The sequence below is a fragment of the Dasypus novemcinctus genome, chromosome 19, assembly GCF_030445035.2.
Source record: "Dasypus novemcinctus isolate mDasNov1 chromosome 19, mDasNov1.1.hap2, whole genome shotgun sequence".
NCBI lineage: Eukaryota > Metazoa > Chordata > Mammalia > Cingulata > Dasypodidae > Dasypus > Dasypus novemcinctus.
Window position 1 is genome coordinate 22,856,069 of NC_080691.1, and position 20,921 is coordinate 22,876,989.

General features: G+C 62.1%; 2 protein-coding genes across 5 annotated transcripts in view; one reads left to right on the top strand and one right to left on the bottom strand.

Moving 5' to 3' along the window:
• CFAP73 (cilia and flagella associated protein 73) overlaps positions 1-3,332 on the top strand; it is a 15,575-nt gene extending 12,243 nt beyond the window's left edge. For all 3 annotated transcript variants that reach the window (XM_058281390.1, XM_023588153.3, XM_004456157.5), the window contains exons 5-8: positions 69-290; positions 543-701; positions 2,015-2,103; positions 2,987-3,332. In XM_058281390.1, the coding sequence (XP_058137373.1) occupies positions 69-290; positions 543-701; positions 2,015-2,098 (465 nt within the window). In that variant the 3' untranslated portion in view covers positions 2,099-2,103; positions 2,987-3,332. The remainder of the gene's footprint in view (positions 1-68; positions 291-542; positions 702-2,014; positions 2,104-2,986) is intronic.
• Positions 1,730-20,755, bottom strand: DDX54 (DEAD-box helicase 54). 2 transcript variants are annotated; one of them, XM_004456158.5, is made up of 20 exons: positions 20,551-20,755; positions 18,139-18,268; positions 17,423-17,493; positions 16,729-16,917; positions 16,576-16,625; positions 15,198-15,239; positions 15,022-15,117; positions 11,662-11,783; positions 11,522-11,583; positions 11,294-11,425; positions 10,099-10,309; positions 8,244-8,378; positions 7,841-8,071; positions 7,697-7,770; positions 6,798-6,989; positions 6,448-6,590; positions 6,250-6,363; positions 5,595-5,699; positions 5,108-5,223; positions 1,730-3,185 (listed from the first exon to the last, which is right to left on the bottom strand). In XM_004456158.5, the coding sequence occupies exons 1-20, from the start codon at positions 20,722-20,724 to the stop codon at positions 2,953-2,955; spliced, it is 2,622 nt and encodes an 873-aa protein (XP_004456215.2). In that variant the 5' UTR covers positions 20,725-20,755; the 3' UTR covers positions 1,730-2,952. The 2 variants fall into 2 exon arrangements, with proteins under 2 accessions (XP_004456215.2, XP_058137371.1); XM_058281388.2 differs by lacking the exon at positions 18,139-18,268 and having other exon boundaries at positions 20,551-20,736.
• Between the last annotated feature and the right edge of the window lie 166 nt (positions 20,756-20,921).

The window sequence follows — 20,921 nt, forward strand, 5'->3', positions numbered from 1 at the left end:
CGGGAGAGGCCGGTGGGGCTGGGAGGGCAGAGGGCAGCAGCCGCGTGGAAGTGCCCTTCCCGCTCCAGTTCCACGAGGTCCCCGAGCTGGTGGCGCGCTTCGACGGCCTGGCGGACACGCTGGCGGCGCTGCGGCGCACGGAGCGCGAGCGGCTGGCGGAGCTGGAGGCGGCGCGCGCGCGGCTGCAGCGGCTGCAGGACGCGGGGCAGGACGAGCGGCTCCGGCACGGCCAGCGCCGAGCGCAGCTGCAGGAGCGCCTGGAGGCCGCTCGGGAGCGCACGCTGCGCTGGGTACCGCGGGGCCCCGGGCCGCCGGGCGAGGGCAGAGCGGCGGGGAGCAGAGCGGGCACTGCTAACCCCGGAGGGCGGCGGCACTCCTGGGGGGGCTTCAGGCGTCGGAAAGCCCTGGAGGGCCCTGGAGGCCCCATTCCCGAAGCTGACGGGGAGTTCCTGCGTCTGGCTGGCAGGAAGGGGATGGGAAGGAGGCCGCACCCTCCTCCAGCCGTTCCCGCCGTAACCGGCAGGGGTGGGGGTGCTCTCCAGGAGTCCCAGTGGATTCACATCCAGAACACAGCAGCCGAGAAGACCCTGCTCCTGGGCCGCGCCAGGATGGCGGCGCTCAACATGTTCCAGCAAGTGTGCCAGCACCGGAGGCAGCCGCCCACCCTGGACATCGAGGACACCGAGGGGCAGCTGGAGCAGGTGAGGCTCTGTGTCACCTCTAGCCCCCGAAGACTCTGTTTGGAGACGCCGTGTGCCTGAGATTCCATCATCTGTGACACATCGCCTGGGTTAAGCCTGGCCCTCTGGGCTCAGGCGTGAGCTCGGCCGGGCTAGGGCCCTGCCTGGGCACACGGGCCAGGCATGCTCTGGCGATCACATTTTTATGCCACGAGCTCCTCTCTTCTCCCAGGCTCAAACAGTGCAAACAGGTGGTGCCAGTGGTTAGAACCCAGGAGTGGCGGCTCCCTCTGAATTCCTTTCTGACCCTCTCGCGCCATGCACGGCCGGGCCTCCGCTTCTAGAAGGTTGAGAGCCGAGATGCCCAGCGCTTCCTCCCTACCCAGCGGTGCCTCCAACGGCCACTGCGGACGGGGCACGCTGGCTTTCTACTCCCTCAGGAGTGTGTGTGGAGGGGGGCTATTGCCAAGCTTTCTGACAGCTGTGTTCCTAGTGGGTACTGAAAGCCGGACCCTTTGGAAAGTGGGGGGAAAGGGGACCCCCCCTTTCCCCACCCCCCACACCTGTGCCGCCTGCCAGGAGCCCTGTCAGAAGCTGAGCTGAGTTGCCTTTGCAGCCCCATCCTGGGCTGAGTGACTTCACTCACCCAGTGTCCCCCCAAGGGTGCCCCGGGTGCCCTGTGCTGCACACGACTGTGAGGGACCCCCACCCCCGCAACACCCCCTCCTCCCCTGGCCCACCTGAGGCCACAGCACTGTTTCCTTTCCAGGGCCTTGTTTTTCCAGTTTCCCCCACTTAGGATAAGGGCTACTTTTATTGTTTTCCATTTATGGTGGAAAGTTCCACTCTCAGATGTTTATTTAAGTAACAAATGTGATGGGGGAGCAGGGGCATGGCATTATAAGCAATCCATCAAGTTCTAGGCCTTGGCAGTGGGGCCAAGGGTGTTAAGTTTGTAGAAAGGAGTTAAAACGACATAAAGGAGGGCCATGGTCCTAGAGCACAGGCCATGGAATAGGGTCGATCCCATTAAAAGGAACAGAGTGAAGTGATGTCAATTAGAACGCTAATTTATTAAACACAGGTGTGCGCCTGCTAGAACGCAGGTGCCTGCTAACGAGCGCCCTGGGCGGCACTCCAAGTGCCCAGGCTTTCCAACCCGGCACCAGCTTGGGACTTGTTTGCTGCCCTGGGACCCACCGTGACCGCTGCTCCTTCAGCAGGGGTCTCCAGCCCCCCAGCCCTGCTTCCCAGCCTCCCCAGGTGTTGAGGGGTGCGGGCTGGACAGCCGCTTGGGGACTGTGATGTGACTTTGGCCCTATTGGGATCCCCAGGTGAAGCTGTTCATCCAAGACCTCTCGGCCATGCTCACCAGCCTCCGCGAGGCCGGGCCCGCGGTGCCCCCCTCCCAGCCCTGAGGCAGGTGAGCGGCTGGGGAGGACGCCCTGTGGGGAGCCCCAGAAAGGCCCCATCCTTCCTTAGGGGTTTCGGGCCAAGTGGCCCTCCCAGAGCGAGCTGTCCCTCACCTGAAAGATGGGAGAGGGCTGTGCCTGCTCCTGTGCACCTGAGGGGGGCCCTAGACCCGGCCTGCAGCAGGACCTGATACACGTGGGCCACAGGGACGGAGATGAGGTGCTAGCTGCTGGCCCTCCCAGCCCCCACGGAGTCACCTGTGCTGCCACTGTAAAATGGGTGTAGGACCAGGCCCGCCCTCCCTCCCAGGTGGGGTGGGGGGGAGGAGATTAGACGAGTGTTATCCATCAGGTGTGTGGAACAGGGCTCGGCATGTGCTAAATGCTGGATCAAGAGCATCCCCCCACCAGCCGAGGGTCCAGGTGGACCCCTGCTCTCCAACTTGGCCCCACAACGCTGGCTGGGACTTCAGTACCTGTGACTCTCCCTTCCAATTCCCCACGTCCACTCCGTAAGATCCACCAGTGGGGTTCAAAGATTTATTGCATTTAAAACTACACCCACCAGGTCTTGGGCACTCAGGGCTCAGCTTTCTGAACCCGAGACACCCAGAAGCGGCGGCAGCCAAGTTGCCAACTCAGGGCTTGGCCTACCTAGGCACTCCTAGGCACCCTTCAAGACCCTGCTAGCATGTTTCTGCCTTATGCACGGCCCTTAGCCCTCCTTTCTGTGGGCCGCGGCTCCCACAGGGGGCACCCCCGGGGCCAGCACAGGCCCAGGCACGCAGCGGTGCTCGGGAAGCGTGTGCTGACATCCAGGCTGGGGCCGGGCGCGGAGCCTCGGGGCTGGGTCCCCGTCCTTACATCCTCTTCCTCATCTTGCCCTTCCTGGAGGGGGCGCCCCGGCCGAAGGCGCCCTGCCGCAGCTCCTGGGCCCGGCGGCGGTTGCGGGCCGAGAGCTGCTTGAGGCCCCCGCGCTGCAGGAAGCGCTGCTTCTGGGCCTGGCGCCGCTGCTTCAGGATCTGCTGCTTGGTCTTGAGCTCCGAGTGCACGCGGCCTGCGGGGGTGCCTGGGGTGCGCGGCTGGGAGGCGGCTGCCGGGACGAGACGGGGAGACGCGATGAGCTCGGCCTTCGGGCGGCTCCCAAGCTCCCCTGCCCCCAGCCCGTTCTGAGCTCAGGGCTGGGGCCCAGAGTCTGGCATAAAGTAGGTGCTTAATAAAGGTTAGCCAATCTAGTGTACCTTGCCGTGCCATTTCTTCTCCATTACCTAGGCGTAACAGCGCTTTACTTGTGGGCACACGTGACATGTGGGTCAAGTCCTTGCAGCAGGCCCAGTCCAGAGTCAGGGGCTCCTGGCTAACTATTAGCAATCGTCCAGCCAAGGGTGCCTGAGCACCTACTATGTGCCAGGCACTGCTCTGGGTGCTGGAGCTTTGCTGGAGGGCTGTGGCTTGCCCCGCGTTTTGGCAGGAGAGAAACGAGGTGGGCAGAGAGGAAAGGGACTGCCAAGGTCGGGCAGCACAGTGGTGGCCACGGAGGAGGGCCGCCAAGCCCGCCCTGGCCCCCCCAGCCGCTCCTTCCTCCGCGGCGGTGCTCCCTCTCCCAGCTGGGCTCCCCCCCACCACGGTGACCTTTCCGGTCCTCCCAGACACATGGTCATTAGGGCGGCCCCAGATGTCCCCTCCGGGGACCAGGCGCCTGACAGGGATCCACGGCCTTCAGGGGCTGGACGTGGGGGCGGCAGCTGCTCTCCTGCAGCCCAGGACCCACCCGCCACTCACAGCCACAGCCGCAGTGTGTGCCCCCCAGGGAAAGACGAGAGCGGGTGAGTGAGGGGTGGGGGGACGTGGGGAGAGACGGGTGCAACGAGAGGCTGAGCCAGAGATGGAGAGATGGAGAGGGAGAGATGGAGAGACAGTCCAAGACAGGAGAGCGACAAGGACCCAGGGAGACACCTAGAGACGCCATGGTGGGCAAGATGGAAAGAGCCTGGGCAGAGGGGGCAGGAAGAGACACAGAGCCAGGGGGGGGCCTCCGAGGGCCGCTCAGGGCCCCCGAGCTCCTGGCCTGAGGCGCAGATTTGCAGGACAGAGAAGCAGCCCTGGGGGCCGGGGGCAGGCAGCCGTTTCCCAGTCTGATGCCTCCCAAGTCCCGTGCGGGGATGGTCTGGCACAGAGCTGCTGCCCGGGCAGGGTCACCCCGTGGCCCCCTCTGCCCCTCAGGGCTGACCCAGGGGCTGCACCCAGGGGGCCACCCACACTGAGGTTGTCCCGTGCAGGCCCTGGCAGAATGAGCCAAGTTCAAGTCCTGCCTCAGTTCCTTCCTGGCCAAGGGACCCGGACAGACCGGGGAGGACCAAGGCCCCAGTGCCCACCCACACCAGCTGCCCACCCGCACCAGCTGCCAGCCGGGGCTTGGGGAAGACCCTTCCTCGGCCTCCGCCGTCCTCCTTCAAAAGCTGCCTCTGAGCTCACTCTGGCCATGTGACCCTCCTTGCAGTGATGCTAAGAGCGTGACCCGGGTGCCTAGGGAACTGCCCACCTGTGCCATTTGGGCGGGTGAACAACGGCCAAGTACCAGACACCCGGCCCGCTTTGCAGGTTTTAGGACGGGATGCCTACATCAGGTGAACGCGGCTGTCCACTACCCCAGAGCTCAGCACGGCGGCCTCCCCTTGGTCCCTGCACCTGTGAGGTGGGAGGGCCCAGGGGACAATGCGCCTGAGGGCCTCGGCTGCACCAAGACCCAGGGGTGGACACGTGGGAAGCTGGTCAGCCACGGTGTTTAGGACCAGAGGCCCAGGCCAGGGCCACAGAGGGACCAAGGGCGCAGGAACCTGCGGGGGCCGTGGGAAGGGTCCCTGTGTGGTGAGGGGACTGGGGGAGACCAGGGCTCTGGCAGCATCCACCCCCCTGGACACAGCTCGGGGCCTGTGTTCAGCAGCAGGTACTGCTGTACCATTCTGTGCCTCAGTTTCCCCATGAGTCCACCCACACACTCTGCCTGGCTCTCACCTTGGCCACGGCCCCGCTTCCCGCCTCTTCGCTCTGGGCCTCGCCGTTTAGAGGCTGCCCCTTCCTCCTCTGAGTCACGGTCGTCTATTTTCTGTTTCTGTTTCCACTTCTGGTAGCTGGGAAGTGGTGTTAAGGAGGCACCCCAAGGCCTGGGACTGGGGGCTGGCCCTGCCCCCGGACAGGTCCCGCCCCGGGCAGCCATGGCCCCCGCAGACCCCGCCCCAGGCAGGACCCTGCCCAGGCAGGCAACACCCAGGCCCCAGGTAGGCCCCACCCCAGGCAGCCACGACCCCAGGCAGGTCCCGCCCCCAGACAGGCCCCACCCTGGACAGACCCCACCCCAGGCAGGTAACGCCCAGGCCCCGCCCCCTGGCAGACCGGCCCCAGACAGGCCCCACCCCGGGCCCCGCCCCAGCAGGCCCCACCCCAGGTGGCCACCGCCCAGGCCCCGCCCCCTCCGGATACAGGCCCCGCCCCCTCTGGATACAGGTCCCGCTTGTAGGAGCTGCTGATGTAGCGGCCACTCTCCGTCTTGATCTTCTTCTTGTCCTCCTGCCCCGACTGTCCCACAAAGCGCTTCTTCTTCCGGTCCCTGCGGCAGAGGGAGTTGAGGGGGGCCTGGGCGCTCCCCTCAGCCTGCTTCCTCATCTGACCCCTCCCTGGATGCTGGAGGGTTCCGTGACACTTGAGCAGCCGTGTCTGGCACGCAGCAGGTGCTCAGCAAGGTCTGTTCCCGCCCCTCCCCACCTCCCGGCAGCCCCGAGTCTCCCTGGGGGGTGTGGGGGACAGGGGCGTGGCACGGGCACTGGGGGCCGTGGGCATGGGCCAGCCTTCGAGCCGCTGCCCACGCTGTGCCCCGGCAGGTCACGCCACTTCTCCAGCCCTGGAGTCCTCTTGGGCGAGACGGATCACAGACCCCGGCTGGGGATGCCAACGGCAAGAAGGACAGGCGGGGCAAAGACCCTGCTGTGCACGACCAGTCCCCAGAGGACGGGCAGGGGCCCCGTCCCTGTTGGATGGGGCAGGACATGTCCTGTGTGTGTGTGGGGGGGTCACACCTCTGCCCCGGGGACCGGGCGGGGTGGCACAGCCAGGGCTGGCACGCAGGCCGCTGCAGGAAGGGCGGCTCGCCGGCCACTCACCACTTGAGCTGCTGCCGGCCCCGGGTCAGGTTCTGGGCTTCGTCCCCCATCAGGTCCAGCACGGCCCCGGCCGCCTGCTGCTCGAAGGCCCCGCCGGCCCCGCCGACGCTCAGGCTGCGGAGGGAGGGAGGGAGGGCAGGTGGGCTGGAGGGCGGCCCACCCTGCCCCGCCGCCCCCCCGGGCCCAGCGGCCACTTACCCCCGCTCACTGTCAAAGTCCTTGGGGCGGTAGGGGACGTAGAAATCCCGGTCCCGCGGCCGGGTCTCTTTCCTCCGCCTCTTGGACGCCCCGTCGGGTCCTGGCCGCTGCCGCTTCCGGCCCACGACTGCAGTGAAGACGTCCTGGCCGGCCGGGCCCCGCATCACGCCCGCCGCCCCTGGGAGCCTCCCCGTCCCCTCCCACCGCAGCCGGCCGGAGCCCAGGGGCTTGACGTTGACGGGCTGGGTGACCAGGCCCTGTCCCTCACTGCTCCGAGCCCTGTCCATGGCTCCCTGGGTGGCCGGACCTCCCCCGGGCAATGCCCCTGGCTCCCCAGGCAAGGCCCGTACCTCCACGCTGACCCCCGCCGCTGCCTCCGCGGGCTGCGCCTCGGGCAGTGCCGGGCGCCTCGGGGCTGGACTCTCCTGCCGTTCCCGCCGCCCCTCCTGGAAGCGGGCGACAGCCTTGCAGTCCTTCTGCCGCTTGGCGCGCATCACCTGGCCACTCGGGTCCCGGCTGCAGGCGTTGATCTCAAAGATGGTCTGTGGAGAGGCACCGGGTCCCTCGCCCACTGGGCTCCTGCACCCCTGCCCATCTGGGGGGTGCCGGCGACGTGCCAGGTGCGGCCTGAGCGCCGAGGCCTCTCTCCCTAGGTCCTCCAAGGCCACAGGGGTACTTGTGCCATCCCCACCTCACCCGAGAAAGGGAGGCTCAGAGAGAGTGAGAAACCTGCCCAAGGTCACACAGCAGGGACGAGCCAGAGCTCGGATTTCAGCCCAAGGCCACCTGACTCCGAAACCACACTCCTACCAGGACATCCCCACTCCTCCCTGGCACTGGCTGGCGGGTGGGGGAGGGGGCATGTCCACCCACTCATTTTGTGTGTGTGCATCCCCTTCCTTGTACCCAAGATGGGGTGTCCAGTGGGAGTCAAACAAGATGAGGGGGAAAGCTGCCAAGAGCCACCTCCTCGGGCTTCCGAGAGGCCGTGCCCGTCACGTCCCGCCACGAGCCTCAGTTTGCCCAGCCCCGATGGTGGGAAAGGGCTCCCGTGTGGGGACCCGCTGAGGACCACCAGGGATGGTTCCAGAACAAGGGAGGCTCTCGGGAGATGCTGGCGGAACCCGAGCTGCATATCAGCAGCTCACGCCGAGACGGAAATCCCTGGGGGGTCCCGCCACCTGAGTCCGGCCCCACAGCTGCCCCATGGGACCCCCGGCCACCACCGCGGGCCCGGCGCCTCACTCACCGCCCGCGAGCGGTAGTTCTTGATGCTGTCCACCAGCCTCAGCCGCCGCAGCTCCTCCTCCTCGAAGCGCGAGCCTGGGGGACCGGGGGTGTGAGACGGGGGCCTGCGGGGCCGCAGGCGCCCCCGCCCCACGCGGACACTTACTGAAGAGCGGGTGCAGGCCCAGCCCGGCCAGGTCCAGCTCCTTGGCCCTCTTGATGGACTCGGGCGAGGGCGCCGGCCGCGAGCGCACATACTGCTGCAGCGCGTTGTGGGCCACGCGGCCCAGGCCCCGCAGCTCCAGCGAGGCCTCCAGGGCGCTCCGCAGGCCGCAGTCCTCGTCGTCCAGCACGCTCTGCGGCACCCGGCCCAGCATGCCGTCCGTGGCTGCCTCGCCTGCCGGCCGGTCAGCACCCAGTCAGCGCCCCTGGCCCGGCCCCACCTGCCGCCCCGGGCCCTCGGCACGGGCAGCCGGCCGGGCCTTCTGAGTTTAAAACGCGGGGTCATTGCCCACGGTCAAACCTAACCCCCCCTCCCGAGGCCCGTCCTGGCCCCGGCCTCCCCTCACCTGCGGGCTCCCCGTGGGGGCGGGCGAGGGCCAGGCTGCGGCCCAGGAACAGGTGCAGGTCCAGCAGGTAGGGCACCTCGTCCGGCGCCACCAAGGAGTAGGCGGTGCCGCTTCGGCCGGCCCGGGCCACACGGCCTGCGGAGCAGCCATCGCCTGAGAGAAGGGGCCAGGCCCCCGGGCGCACGCGCCAGTCCCTGCAGCGGAGGGCAGGACCAGGGCCACCTCCCTGAGCTGCCGCCCCTGCCCACGACAACGGGGGGGGGGGGGGGGCCAGCAGGCGCTGAGCGAAACCGAACCCACGGCGACGCTCGTCAGCGCGTCAAGTCCCCGGAGGCCCCGCTCCTGGGACCTTCCCTGAAGAAATACCTGAGGCCGCAGATTCGCACAGGAGATCAGCGGGGAAGAGCCCTGACTGGGAAACGGCGCCAAGTTCTAACAGGGAAGGGTTGACGCTGCCTACGGCTAGCCGCAGGGCAGGAGGTGGTACCGTGCGGCCCTCGGGCCACGCCTGGCCAGGGCCCGCTTTCGTAAATAAAGTTTTATTGGAACACCGCCCCACCCGCGTCTGCCTTTCGCCTCTGGCTGCTCTCACGCTACCTCAGCAGAGCTGAGTAGTTGTGGTAGAGGCTAGGCGGCCTGCACAGCCTGAAGTATTTATTGTCTGGCCCCTTTACAGAACAGAGTTGGTGGTGTCACTTGTGACATAGTGACGAGGAAAAACAAAAAGTTGCACAAGAGAATGTTCAGGGCCATCCAGTTTTGTGCTGCAGCATTCATTTTGGCTTATCTCTGCGTCTTGTGAGAACCCAGCATCACGGCGGCTTGGAGGAGGAGTTTGGAGGGTCTGAGTTATCCTGTTGGTTGTGTGGCTTCCTTGGGGGCTCTGGGGACTCGGGAACCGGAGGCAGCCCCAGCACTCACCAGGGACGGGCACCCCAGCCTGCCGTCTGAGGGACACAGCCCCATCGGACCTGCCCTGGAGCCTCCCCGGGCAGCCAGGGTTTACTGATTTGCAGCTACTCAAGGATCCGCAGAGCAAATCTAAGACACCCTACCTGCTTCCTCCCTCGGGCACACACGTTAAACGTCAGGGTAAACAAAGGGCCACGGGCCCACACCAGAACAACAGCGCATTGTCAGCGCGGGCACTGAGGGAGGGGAGGAGAGGTGGCCTTTGAAACGAGGTTCCTTGGGTTCCGGCCGCCCCACTGCACTACCTGCCAGGTGCCTGCCAGGTCAGGTCACCCCTCTCGCCTCGGTTTCCTCATCTGTAAAGTGGAGCTGATGCTGCTGGCTCCCCCCGCGCAGGGCTGAGGGGAGGATGAAGAGCCAGCGCAGCCACACGCTTAGCGCTGGGCCTGATGCCGGCCTGAGGTGGCTCTCAGCGGCTCCACGATCGTCGTGAGCGGCGTGTGACCTTCACTGCCTTCTGGATGCTTTGCTCTACTTCCCAGTTTCCTTCAAGGACTAGGAACTACTTTGCACTAAAATTCGAGGGACTGGGCCGAGCTGGGGAGCTGAGGGCAGGTGGGGGCCAACGTGCTGACTGGACAAGTGGGGAAGCGGGAGAGCTGCCAGGAGCTGACGGGAGGGGCGGCGGAGGGGTGCTGGCGGTGGTGGGTTGCAGAGGAGCCCAGGAGTGGAGCTAACAGCCAGGCGGGGGTTCTGGGGGAGCCCGGCAGGGCCCCAGCGGGAAGGAGACACACGACGCCCGGGGTGGGTGAACCCAGGAAGAAGCTGCCCTTGTGGGGAGCCGCGGGGCTGCCCGTGAGGACCGGGCCTGGCTGCCCCCCGAGGTTCTGACTTAAGCGGCCCCTTCCCGGGCCTCAGGCTCCCCGCGCCCTCGGCTCCTCACCCACGCGGTGCAGGAAGAGCTTGCCCTTGGCGGGGAAGCTGTAGTTGATGACGTTGTCCAGCAGCGGGATGTCCAGGCCCCGCGCCGCCAGGTCCGTGACGACGAGGGCGCAGCACTGGCCGTGCGTGAACCGGGCCAGGTTGATCTTGCGGGCCGTCTGGTCCAGGGCGCTGTAGATGTGGGTGCAGCTCACCCTCTGGGCCGTCAGCAGCTGCGTGGGGCGAGGACGGCGCGCCGTGTCTCCGTCAGGGTGAAGGGGCTTCTGTCGCCGCCCCTTCCCCGCAGGATTGTGGGAGTGTCAAAGGAGACGCACGGACAGAGGGCTCCCTCAGGGAGCCTGCGAGTGCTGGCCCAGGGTACGAGCCTCAATCTGAACCCCTGCAGCCTGTCGCTAATAAGCTGTGTGACCTTGGACATGCTACGTAACCTCTCTGTGCTTCAGTTTTCTCACTTCCCATCTCACTTCCTTGCAGTGTTGTTATGAGGACGAAATAATACACATACAAGGCTGAGAACAGGGCCCGCAGCCCAGGGAGCACTGGAAAGCGGGAGCTCGGCTTTGAACACAGGTCATCTCGTCTTCCTCATCGGTGGCCCCGGCAGCAGCACAAGAGCACCGTTCAATTGCGGAGTAAGGGAAACCCAGTGACCTGTGTGCTCGGCTCACACACCCCCATCTGGCTGACCCAGGAGGAGGCGCCCGCCAGGAAGGGGCCCAGCAGCTCCTGGAGGACTCGGCCCTCCCCCTGCACCTTCCCTGGCCTGGCTCCCGCAGGTATGCACGTGCGGGCAGCGCCATCCGGCTGCTCCCTTAAGACGAGCCCTCTACACAGCTCACTGCCTGCAGGTCAGGCTGCAGTACAAAGTGACCGCTAAAACCCTCCAGGCAAAATGACAGCACGGCTGGAACGTCCTTCAAAGAACCTGGCTGGGGGGAGGGTAATAGATGGGTCAAGACTGGCCTATAACGAGGGCCGAGGGCCGGGGAGTCCACTGTGCTATTTTCTGTACTTTCGGGCGGGCTTACAATTTTTCATAATACGGTCAGAGAACGAGAAAGCCCAGGCCGGGATTCCGCTCCGATGCTGCCCTCTGGTGGCCGCAGGCGGGCTTGCAGCTCCGCGCTCAGCGCCAGGCTGGGGCGCCGGGACCCCCGCGGTGTCTCCCCCACCCCGGCCCGGCGGCGCCTGCTCACCTCGCTCAGGTACTCGGCGTGGTGCTTGGTGGCCACAAACACCACCGTCTGGTCCTGCGGCCGCACGACCGTGCGCAGCAGGTGGAGCAGCGCGGCGGGCTTGGCGTCCTCGCGCACGTGGAGGAAGGCGGTCTGCGGGGGGGAGAGGGCCGCGCGGGTGGGCTCGGGGGTCCCTGCGGAGCCCGCCCCGACAGGCCGGCCCGGGCTCGGGGGCGGGCGGGGCCTCACCTGCAGCTGCTCGTTGAGCTTGGAGTCCACGTCGAGGCGGATGAGCACGGGCTCCGTGAGGCCTGGGGAGGGCGCAGGGGTCACCGCGGACCCGGCCCCCGCGCTGCCCACCCCTGCCCACCTCCTCCCCGCTCACTCACCCGCGCGGGCGAACTCCACCAGCAGCTTGGGCAGCGTGGCCGAGAACAGCACGGTCTGGTGGCCGTCGGGGAGGTGCCCGAGGATTTCCTGCAGCTGCTCCGCGAACCCCATTTCAAAGAGCCTGGCAGGGGGGCGGCCAGGGGGCTCAGGAGCGGGCCTCCGCCAGCCTCCTCCTGCCACCAGAGTCCCCTGCCCGTCCTGGCATTTGCCTCGGATCTTCTTTTAATTCAGCTCCCTTTTTCTTTATTTGACAACCTCATCCTAAGCAAAAATAACCCTGAAATCTTTTTTTTTTTTTTAATTCTGTTACGACTTACACACAATTCAGAATTTGCCATTTTGACCACTTTCCAGTGTACAATTCGGTGGTATTAATTACATTCACAAAGTTGGGCTACCATCACCACCATCCATTACCCAAACTTTTTAAACCTAATTTTGAGTGGTGGTAAAATACACACAACATAAAAATCATTGTAAGCAGACAATTCTTTGACATTAAGTGCGCTGACAATACTGTCACTTTCCAGACTACTTTCATCATATTCATTTAGCAATTACTCCCCATTGCCCTGCCGCCACCCTGGGAACACTGCTCCGCCATCTCTGACTTTGCTTATTCTGAGGACTTCATGTCACAGAAAGCATACAGTATTGGTCCTTCCGTATCTGGCTTATTTCACGCAGCGTGAGGGCTTCGAGAGGCACCCATGCCACATGCATCAGCACCTCGTTTCTTTTTCTTTTTCTTTTTGACCGTAGGAAGGAAATATACTAAGTGAACGTAACTCGACAAAAGGTTCTACATCTGGCTTGACTGCATCTATACAAAATAAAAATACAAATAAATCAGTGAGATGGAAATGGAACAGCAGCCGTGGACGGCCAGGGAAGGACAGAGACTGAAGGGTGACCATTAAGGGGTAGAGGTTTTTGTTTGTTTTTTGTTCATTACTATTATTATTATTGGAGCAATGAAAATGCTCCAGTATTGACTGAAATGCTGAATGCACAACTCTGTGATCACACCAAATACCACCACTTGTGCGCCCTGGATGGACTGCATGGTTGATGAATATGTATCAATAACGTTTTTAAAGGGAAGTGGACTTGGCCCAGTGGTTAGGGCATCCGTCTACCACATGGGAGGTCCAAGGTTCAAACCCCGGGCCTCCTTGACCCGTGTGGAGCTGGCCCATGCGCAGTGCTGATGCGCGCAAGGAGCACCGTGCCACACAGGGGTGTCCCCTGCACTGGGGAGCCCCACGCGCAAGGAGTGAGCCCTGTAAGGAGAGCCACCCAGTGTGAAAGAGAGTGCAGCCTGCCCAGGAATGGCACCACACACACAAAGAGCTGACATAACAAGATGACGCGACAAAAAGAAACAGATTCCAGGTGCCACTGATAAGGATAGAAGTGGTCATAGAACACACAGCGAATGGACAGAGAGAGCAGACAACTGGGGGGGAAGGGGAGAGAAATAAAAATTTTTAAGAAAAGAAGTCAGCTTAGCTAAATTGCTGGGTACAAAGTCACTATTTTAAAAATCAGTGGTATTTCTATACACAGGCAACATTCCAACATTAAAATTTGAAAAATTAAAATACGAAATATTTAAAATACATGAAATCTGACAAAGGAGGTGAAAGGCTATATAATGAAAACTAAACATTTGCTGAGAGAAATTGAAGAAGACATAAATAAACGGAGAGCTATGCCAAGCACTTGAGTCAGAAGACAATATTGTTAAGACGGCAATTCTTCCAAAATTTATCTATAAAATCATCGTTTTCGGTCGATATCCTAATTGATATTTTTTTAGACATTAACGAGTTGATTCTAAAATTCACATGAAAATACAAATGACTTCGAACAGCCAAAACTATTTTGAAAAAGAACAAAAGTTGAAGGACAAGTGCTACCTGACTCATTTCTTTTTATGGCCACATGTTGTTCATCCATTCATCTGTTGATGGACACCTGAGTTGCATCCACCTTCTGGCTACTGTGAATGATGCCACGAGGAACACTGGTGTACCCGTACCTGTCTGAGTCCCTGCTTGCAGTTCTTTTGGGTAGATACCCAGGAGTGGACTGGCCAGGTCATATGATAATTCTGTGTTTAAGAGGAACTGCCAAATTGTTTTCCACAGCGGCAGCACCGTTTTATATTTCCTCCAGCAGTGTATGAGGGTGACATTCACTGATATTTATCACAATTTACCAGCCTCTTTCTCTAGCTCTTCCCCAGATGCTGCACTGTTCCACTAGACTCTAGAGTTTCAAAATAGTTGAGCCAGACAGTTCCTGCCAGCTCAGCAGTTGTTCTGGTGGAGGGGCTGGTTCCTGGAGCTTCCTACTCTGGTGTCTTCCCACAAGGCTTCCCTCCCTGCGCCCATTCCTTTTTTTGGGGGGGAAGGGGGGACAGGGAATTTTTTCTCATATCAGTTTTACTGAAACATATTAATAAACCATATAATCCATCTAAAATGTACAATGACATCTGATATAATCACAGAGTTATGCATTCGTCACTTTAATCAATATTAGAGCACTTTTATTACGCTAAAAAAAACACAACAGAACACAAAAACAAATTAAAAAGCCCTTCCCTTTAGTAGTCACCTCTCAATCTTCCTATCCTTTACATGCTGTACGTAACTGCTAGTCTATTTCCGCCTCCAGAATTTATTAGCGTTTACATTTTGTATAGATGGAGTCAAACAATTGGAGTAATTTTTGTCTGGTTTCTTTCGCTTAGCATACTTCCTTTTTTGTTTAACCTTTGATGGAAGGTCGTTTAATAAATTACTGTACGCTACTGTCATAGTGTGCTTTGGATGTATTTTTGCCCAACTATCACCCTAACGTTACTGTCTTGTAACATTAACATACAATGGTCCTGTTTCAGGGAAAAACATTTGGATACACGCACTACTAACCATACTCATTTTTCAACACCCCACATAGAAACTCTGAACCCCATAAGCAGTAATTTCCCAGCCCCCCGCCAACCTTCCCCCCCAGTTCCTGGTAACCTTGAATCTACTTTCTATCTCTGTGAATTTGGCTCTTCTAGATATTTCAAATAGGTAAAATCATACAGTATTTGTATTTGAGTCTATGCTCAACTTGGCACCTATTTTTATCCCTTTGAAATCATGTGCTTGTTGATTTTTTTTTTTTAATACTCCTGAAAACAGTAGGAGATGAAAAATACTGGTCTGGGAGCCCCAGAGACCACCTCCCGCACCTCCCATTGGCCGCCCCAGGCCTCTCCAGGCAGAGCTGCCTCCTCCTGCCAGCCCGCCCGCTCTGCTCTGCTTCGCTTCCCGGCCTGGGCAGGTGCCCATCCTCACCTGTCAGCCTCGTCGAACACCACGTACTCCACGCTCTGCAGCTTCAGGTTCATCTCCACGGCCACGTGCACCAACCGCCCAGGGGTGGCAATGATTCTGGAAGGGGACACGCAGGCCAGGTCGCCCCGCGGCCACCACAGCCCCCCCAGCCCGTCCCCCCCAATCCACGCACTTACATGTCGGGATTTTCGTGCAGGGCTGCAAACTGGTCCTCCATTCTAGAAAGGAGAGGAAGCGTCAGCTCGACAGCCGCCCTCCAGCTCTCTGCCCTGCCGTACTCGAGTGCCCAGGGGAGTCCCCTCACCTGGCCTCACTAAGACACACCCCAGGGCTGGAGGGGAAGAGGAACCAGGGAAGGCTATTGCTGAGATACTAGGAAAAGGCATTTTCCTGAGAAGAGATACAGGCTGAAATACAGAAAAGAGCTGGTTACAACAAGGAGTTCCCAAAGAGATGGGCTCAGGCCAGCACCCACCCTGCTCCCGCCCTCCAGGCACAGCAAAGGCGCCCTGGCCCACAGTGCCACCTGGTGGCGAGCCCTGGAACTGCCAGCTCCACCTAGAGCAGGCTTGGGGGGCGGTCCCTGCTTTGTGCTTGCGCTTACACCTTCTCCGCACACACCCCTAACCTGAGACCTCCTCTGAAACACCCTGGGGACAACCGTAAGGAGTCAGAATTCTGGGCCTGGCCACAAACTGGAGAGAGAATCAATTCCAATGTATGCAAAAGAGCCCCAAAAAACAAAGCACAGTCTTTGGGTGGAGAATGATTTTTTTTTTTGAGGTTCTGGGGCCAGAGATTGAACCTGGGACCTCGTATGTGGGAAGCAGGTGCTCAGCCACTCGAGCCACATCCACTTCCTGAAAATGGTTGACAGCGACTTCCTGGGAAAATGAGGAGGGGCTACCTGGTGAGGGGGAGGCCGTGGGCCGGGTCCTGATCTCGGCTCTACTGCTGAATCACGGTGTGGCCCTGGGCCCTGGCTCTGCTCACCTGTGACCAGGTGTGGCACCTCAGGAGGCTGGCACAAACACGCCAGGGCATAGCGCACTTTGCGTGTTGAAGCTATTACAAGGCTCCTCCATTCTAGGTGCTCCTCTTTTAAACAGCCCCAGTTAGGCCCGGTCACTGCACACACATACAGCACCCGGGGGCAAGCAGACCTGGCGCCACGAGCCAGGGCTCCCATCGCTGCCGGGGGCTTGCCGTGCCCGGGGGAAGTCAGTTCACTTTGACTTTTTACCGCACATTTCCCGGTGAGGTATTCTCTGATATGCAAGAAACTGCTGCTGCCGTGAGCAACGCAGGTTCAGCCCGTCTAACAGCCTGAGGCACCCGCCCCGCTGGCGGGTGGCAAATGGGCGCACTGGAGGATGGTAACTGGGTGCACTGGAGGGTGGCGACTGGGCTGGAGGGTGGGGACTGGGTACACTAGAGGGTGGCGACTGGGCACACTGGAGGGTGGGGACTGGGTATGCTAGAGGGTGGCGACTGGGTGCACTGGAGGGTGGGGACTGGGCTGGAGGGTGGCAACTGGGGGTGCCGGCTTCTTACTTGTCTCCGCCCAGGATCAGGGCGGTCTTGAGGCCTGTGAACTTGCCCAGCTGTGGAGAGATAGGAGGGAGGTGAGGGCGCCGCGCCTCGGCCCCTCGCTGCGCCCCACCCCGGGCTCCCCGCCGGCCCCAGCTCGCCCCGCCCCCGCCGCACCTCCTTGGTGAACTTCAGGGTCTGCAGGGCCAGCTCGCGGGTGGGCGAGAGGACGAGGGCGCGGGCCCCGGTCTGGGCGCTGCGGGCCTTGAGGCGCTCGAACATGGGCACGAGGAAGCAGGCGGTCTTGCCGCTGCCCGTGCGGGCCATGGCCACCACGTCCTTGCCGTCCAGGATCACCGGGATGGCCTAGGAGGAGCGAGCGCAGGGGCTGGGGCGGCCGCGGCCTCGAGAGCGCCCGCGCACCACGCCGGCTGGCACTTTGAGCCCCTGGGGCTGCGCAAGCCTCGGGATCTCAGCGGGGGGGCGCGCGCCCGCTCCCCAGCCCTCCCCAGCCGGATGCCATTCCTGGAAGAGCGCATTCGCACACCCAGGCGCGCGCAGCTCACTGCCCCCAATCTTTGCACTGTTAGAACACCCCTCTTCAGACGGAGTCAGCTCGGCCTCCCGGCTGGTTGTATTTTGGACCCCAGAGAAGCCGGCAGTAACGGGGGGCCTGCAAGGTGCCTGGGCAGTGGCTCTAAGTGGGTGGCGCGACCGGCAGAGGCCCCGGGTTCGAGCCTCCGCTCTGCCGGGCCCGCCTCCCCCCACCCGTGCAGTGGGCAGGCTCTGGGCTTCAGCCAGCGTAGCCCGGGCCCCGATGTGGCGGCTGGGATGCGCGCCCGCAGCCGGAGGCCCCCGTGCCCCCGCGTACCTTCCTCTGGATGGGCGTCGGCACCTTGTAGCCCTTCTTCATGATGCCTTTGAACACCGGGTAGCTCAGGCCTGGCAGGCGAGAAGGACACGGGGCGGTCGGGGCTGCGGGAGCCCCCCACCTGCCAGGCCGGGCAGGCCTGCGTGTGCCCGCCAGCCGCGCCACTTCCCCGGCTGTGCGACTCGAGTGACACGACCGTGCCTCAGCAGCCCCCTGTGACTTAAAGGACCTGAGACTTGAACCGAGGCAACGTGTTTTGAGCAGCCCACGGCGCATCATGGGGGCCCGAGTGTCAACCCACCAGTCCCATCCACCCTCACCCCAACGCCCCGGAGCAGGGGCCAGCAAACTGCGGTGTTGTGAATAGTCTTACGGGCACACAGCCACGCCCGGCTGCCCCGGCCTACCACCGCGGAGATGACCGCCGCGAGACAGTGTGGCCCGCGGGGCCCACAGAACTCGCGACCTGGCCCTTTCCAAAAGCTTGAGAACTCCCGCTGGAAAGGCCCGGAGGCCCAGGGCACTGAGGCCCCGCGCCGCGGCTCTGCTCCTGCTGCTTCCTCTTTCCAGGCCTGTCGCCCCTCCAGAAGGCCCCGACAGCCCAGAGGCCGCGCCTGCCGCCTCGGTGCCCCCAGTCCGCGCCACAGCGTGGGCCTGGCGCAGGCACGAGTGGCGAGCACGGAGGGGTGGGGCCCCTTGGCTGCCGGCTCACCCACCCATGGACTGGAAACCTCCGGACTTCTTCTTCTTCTTGTTCTGGGCGCGCACCATCTCCTGGGTGTCCGGCTCCACGTCCGAGGTGCCCTCCGAGGTGGGGAAGGCGGGCAGGGGCCTGCCCGGGCCCAGCTGGGGGGGAAGAGCGGGGAGGCGGGCCGGGTGCGGTCACACCGCGGGGGGCAGCAGGGGGCCGTCCTGCCAGCTCCTCCCCCATTCAAGCCGGTCACGCTCCTCCCGGGTCACGTGACCTCCCTGCCAAAGGGCTCCCCTGGACCAGGCCCCGGTCAGGGTGGACGCTGGACGTAGATCACCTGGGATCAAATCCCAGCTCTGTCACTAACCAGCTGTGGCACCTCAAGCAAGTGATACAATCTCCCTGAGCCTCAGTTTCCACAACTAGAAAATGGGGAGAACAAGAGCATCTGCCTCACAGTGTTGTTGTAAATGGGTAAACTGAGCATGCGCCTAGCACAAAGCTGGTGGTGGTATTATTAACAATATCGTCGTCACCTCGGCCTGCCATTCAAGGCCCTCAAACTTATAAACTGTGGTCAATCAAAACATACTATGTATAAGGTACTAGACTTTTCCAAGCTGTCCTTTCCCCTAACCTAAATCCTTTCTGATGTATCACCTCACTCCAGCTCTGGTCTCTCCTGCCCTTGCCTGCCTTTCTGCCTATCCAGGACCCATTCATCCTTTAAAGCATAGCTAAATCCAACTCAGACACCTCCTCCAGGCAGTCTTCTTGGACTACAGGACTGTGAGAAATAATGTTTGTGGAACACTAGTGATAATAGCTAAAACTCACACAGCACAGACTGTAAGCCAGATGCCCCTCTCCGCAGTCTCCTAGATTAACCCCTTAATCCTCACAGCCAGGAAACTGAGTCCCAGAGAGGTGAAGTGACCTGCCCACAGTCACACAGCCAGAAAGTGGGAGATCAGGGATTCAGACTCTGGTTTCAGAGCCTAAGCTCGCTCCCCCACAACCTTCTAAGACACACCTGAGAACTATACACAATCAAAGGAAAGAGGCTTTGTATGGCCTCCACAGAGCCTTTACAGAAAAAGTTTGCCTACCATGCTCTAGAGTACCCGAAGCCCACCATGAGCTTCGCAATATTTTGGGTACGGGGAGATGAACAGACAGCCTCTCAACAACACTCACATATAATCGCCAGCCTTCTACAGAAGTGGGAACAGAGGCACAGAGAGGTTAAGCAACTTCTCCAGGGTCCCTCAGCCAGTCCAAGGTGGGCTCAGGTTTGAACACGAGGGCCGGGCCACAACAAAGCCCTCAGTCTGAACCCCTGCCGAGGTTCCTCTCTGGCTCTCACCACTGCTAACCTCCCGTGCCACGTGCAAAGTTTACAGGGCACCTACTGTGCGCAGGCCCTGGCGGGCTGGGCGTGGGGAAACAGTGGGAAAAGGTCTCCCTGGTCCCTGCCCAGGAAGAACGTAGGCCCGTTCTCTGCATATGAACACCCACTTACTCACCCGGGCTCCTCTGTGCCAGGCACCGCAGGCGCAGGGCTCTGGGAAATAACCGACTACCACTCTTCTGCCCCCTTGGTGCTCACAGCTGTGCCCCCCTCTTGCATACAGCTGGCATCCAGACCCCACCCTGAGCTGTTCCCATTCCCTAGCTGGGGAAACTGAGGCCACGGTGGTGCTGCTCCATGTGCCCCATCGCAGTAGTGGAAATAGCAGAGGCCCTAGAACCAGGTGGTCCCGGGTTTGAATCCTGACTCTGCCACTCCAAGCTGGGAGGTCGGGTCAAGTTCACTAAACCCCTCCAGGCTCAATCTCTTCGTCTGGAAGTGGGGGTGACAGCTCACGGGGTGGGTGTGGGGGTTAAACGATAAAGATGTAGAGATCTTAGCACGGAGCCTGGCACACAGTAAGCGCTCAACAATGATGGTTTAATTGATTACTAGTTTCCCAGAAGGCTTGATGGCGTCCGGCCTGCCCCTAATTCAACTTCCCAAGACTCCCCCAAACTCGCAGTCAGCTCTTCCGCACCCGCACTCTTCACTGGAGGAATGGCAAGGAGGACTCGCCCGCTGAGCAGAGGAAGCCAGCGAGGGGCGCGCCACCGCACCCCGGGGGCGTGGCTTTTTGAGCTCCGCAGCCGGCCCGCAAGCCCCAGCCCTCGCAGCTAGGACGCTCCGGCCATCTGGACCCCAGGGCTTGAGAGGCCCCGAGACACGTGCTCAAGCCAGCGGGCCTGCGTCCGCGGCGCCAGGGATCCCGACCCCACCCTCAGGCGTTCCCACTCCCTGGCCGGGGAAACTGAGGCCTCGGCGGCGCCGCCCCGAGTGCCCCGATGGCCGCGGTGCGGGACCCCAGCCGCGCCCGCCCGACTCTAGGTCCCCCGCCCCAACTCGCGTCCCAGCCCGCGCCCCCACCTTCCGGGTGCGGGCGTCATCTTCCGCCTGGATCTCAAACTCGCCGTCCTCCGAGTCGCTGCTGCGGGCCTGGGGAGCCGCGCCCCGGCGCCTCCGGAGCCCCTTCTTCTTCCTCCACTGGGCCATGACAGCTCGGGACCGAGGGCCGGGCCCCGCGCTCGTGCAGGCCGCCATGCGGGCTGGGGCCTGGGAGCGAGGGGCGGGGCCGGCGGGGCCGCACCAACTGCGCGGCCGGGGGGGGTGGCGCCGGTGCGTGGCCCGGCCTCGTCCCCAACCCGCCGCCCCAAGAGGCTTCGCCCTTGCCCGCAACCCCACGAGGATCCGTGAGCGACGCGCCCCGGCGGACGCGGACGGCCCTTTTCCGCGGCTCT

Coding starts and splice junctions, on each gene's coding strand:
- DDX54 (XM_004456158.5), bottom strand. CDS start 20,724: ATGGCGGCCTGCACGAGCGCGGGGCCCGGCCCTCGGTCCCGAGCTGTC. Junction 10,310..11,293: donor ACGCCGAGTACCTGAGCGAG/GTGAGCAGGCGC, acceptor CGCCCCACGCAG/CTGCTGACGGCCCAGAGGGT. Junction 6,990..7,696: donor AGAACTACCGCTCGCGGGCG/GTGAGTGAGGCG, acceptor GCCTCTCCACAG/ACCATCTTTGAGATCAACGC.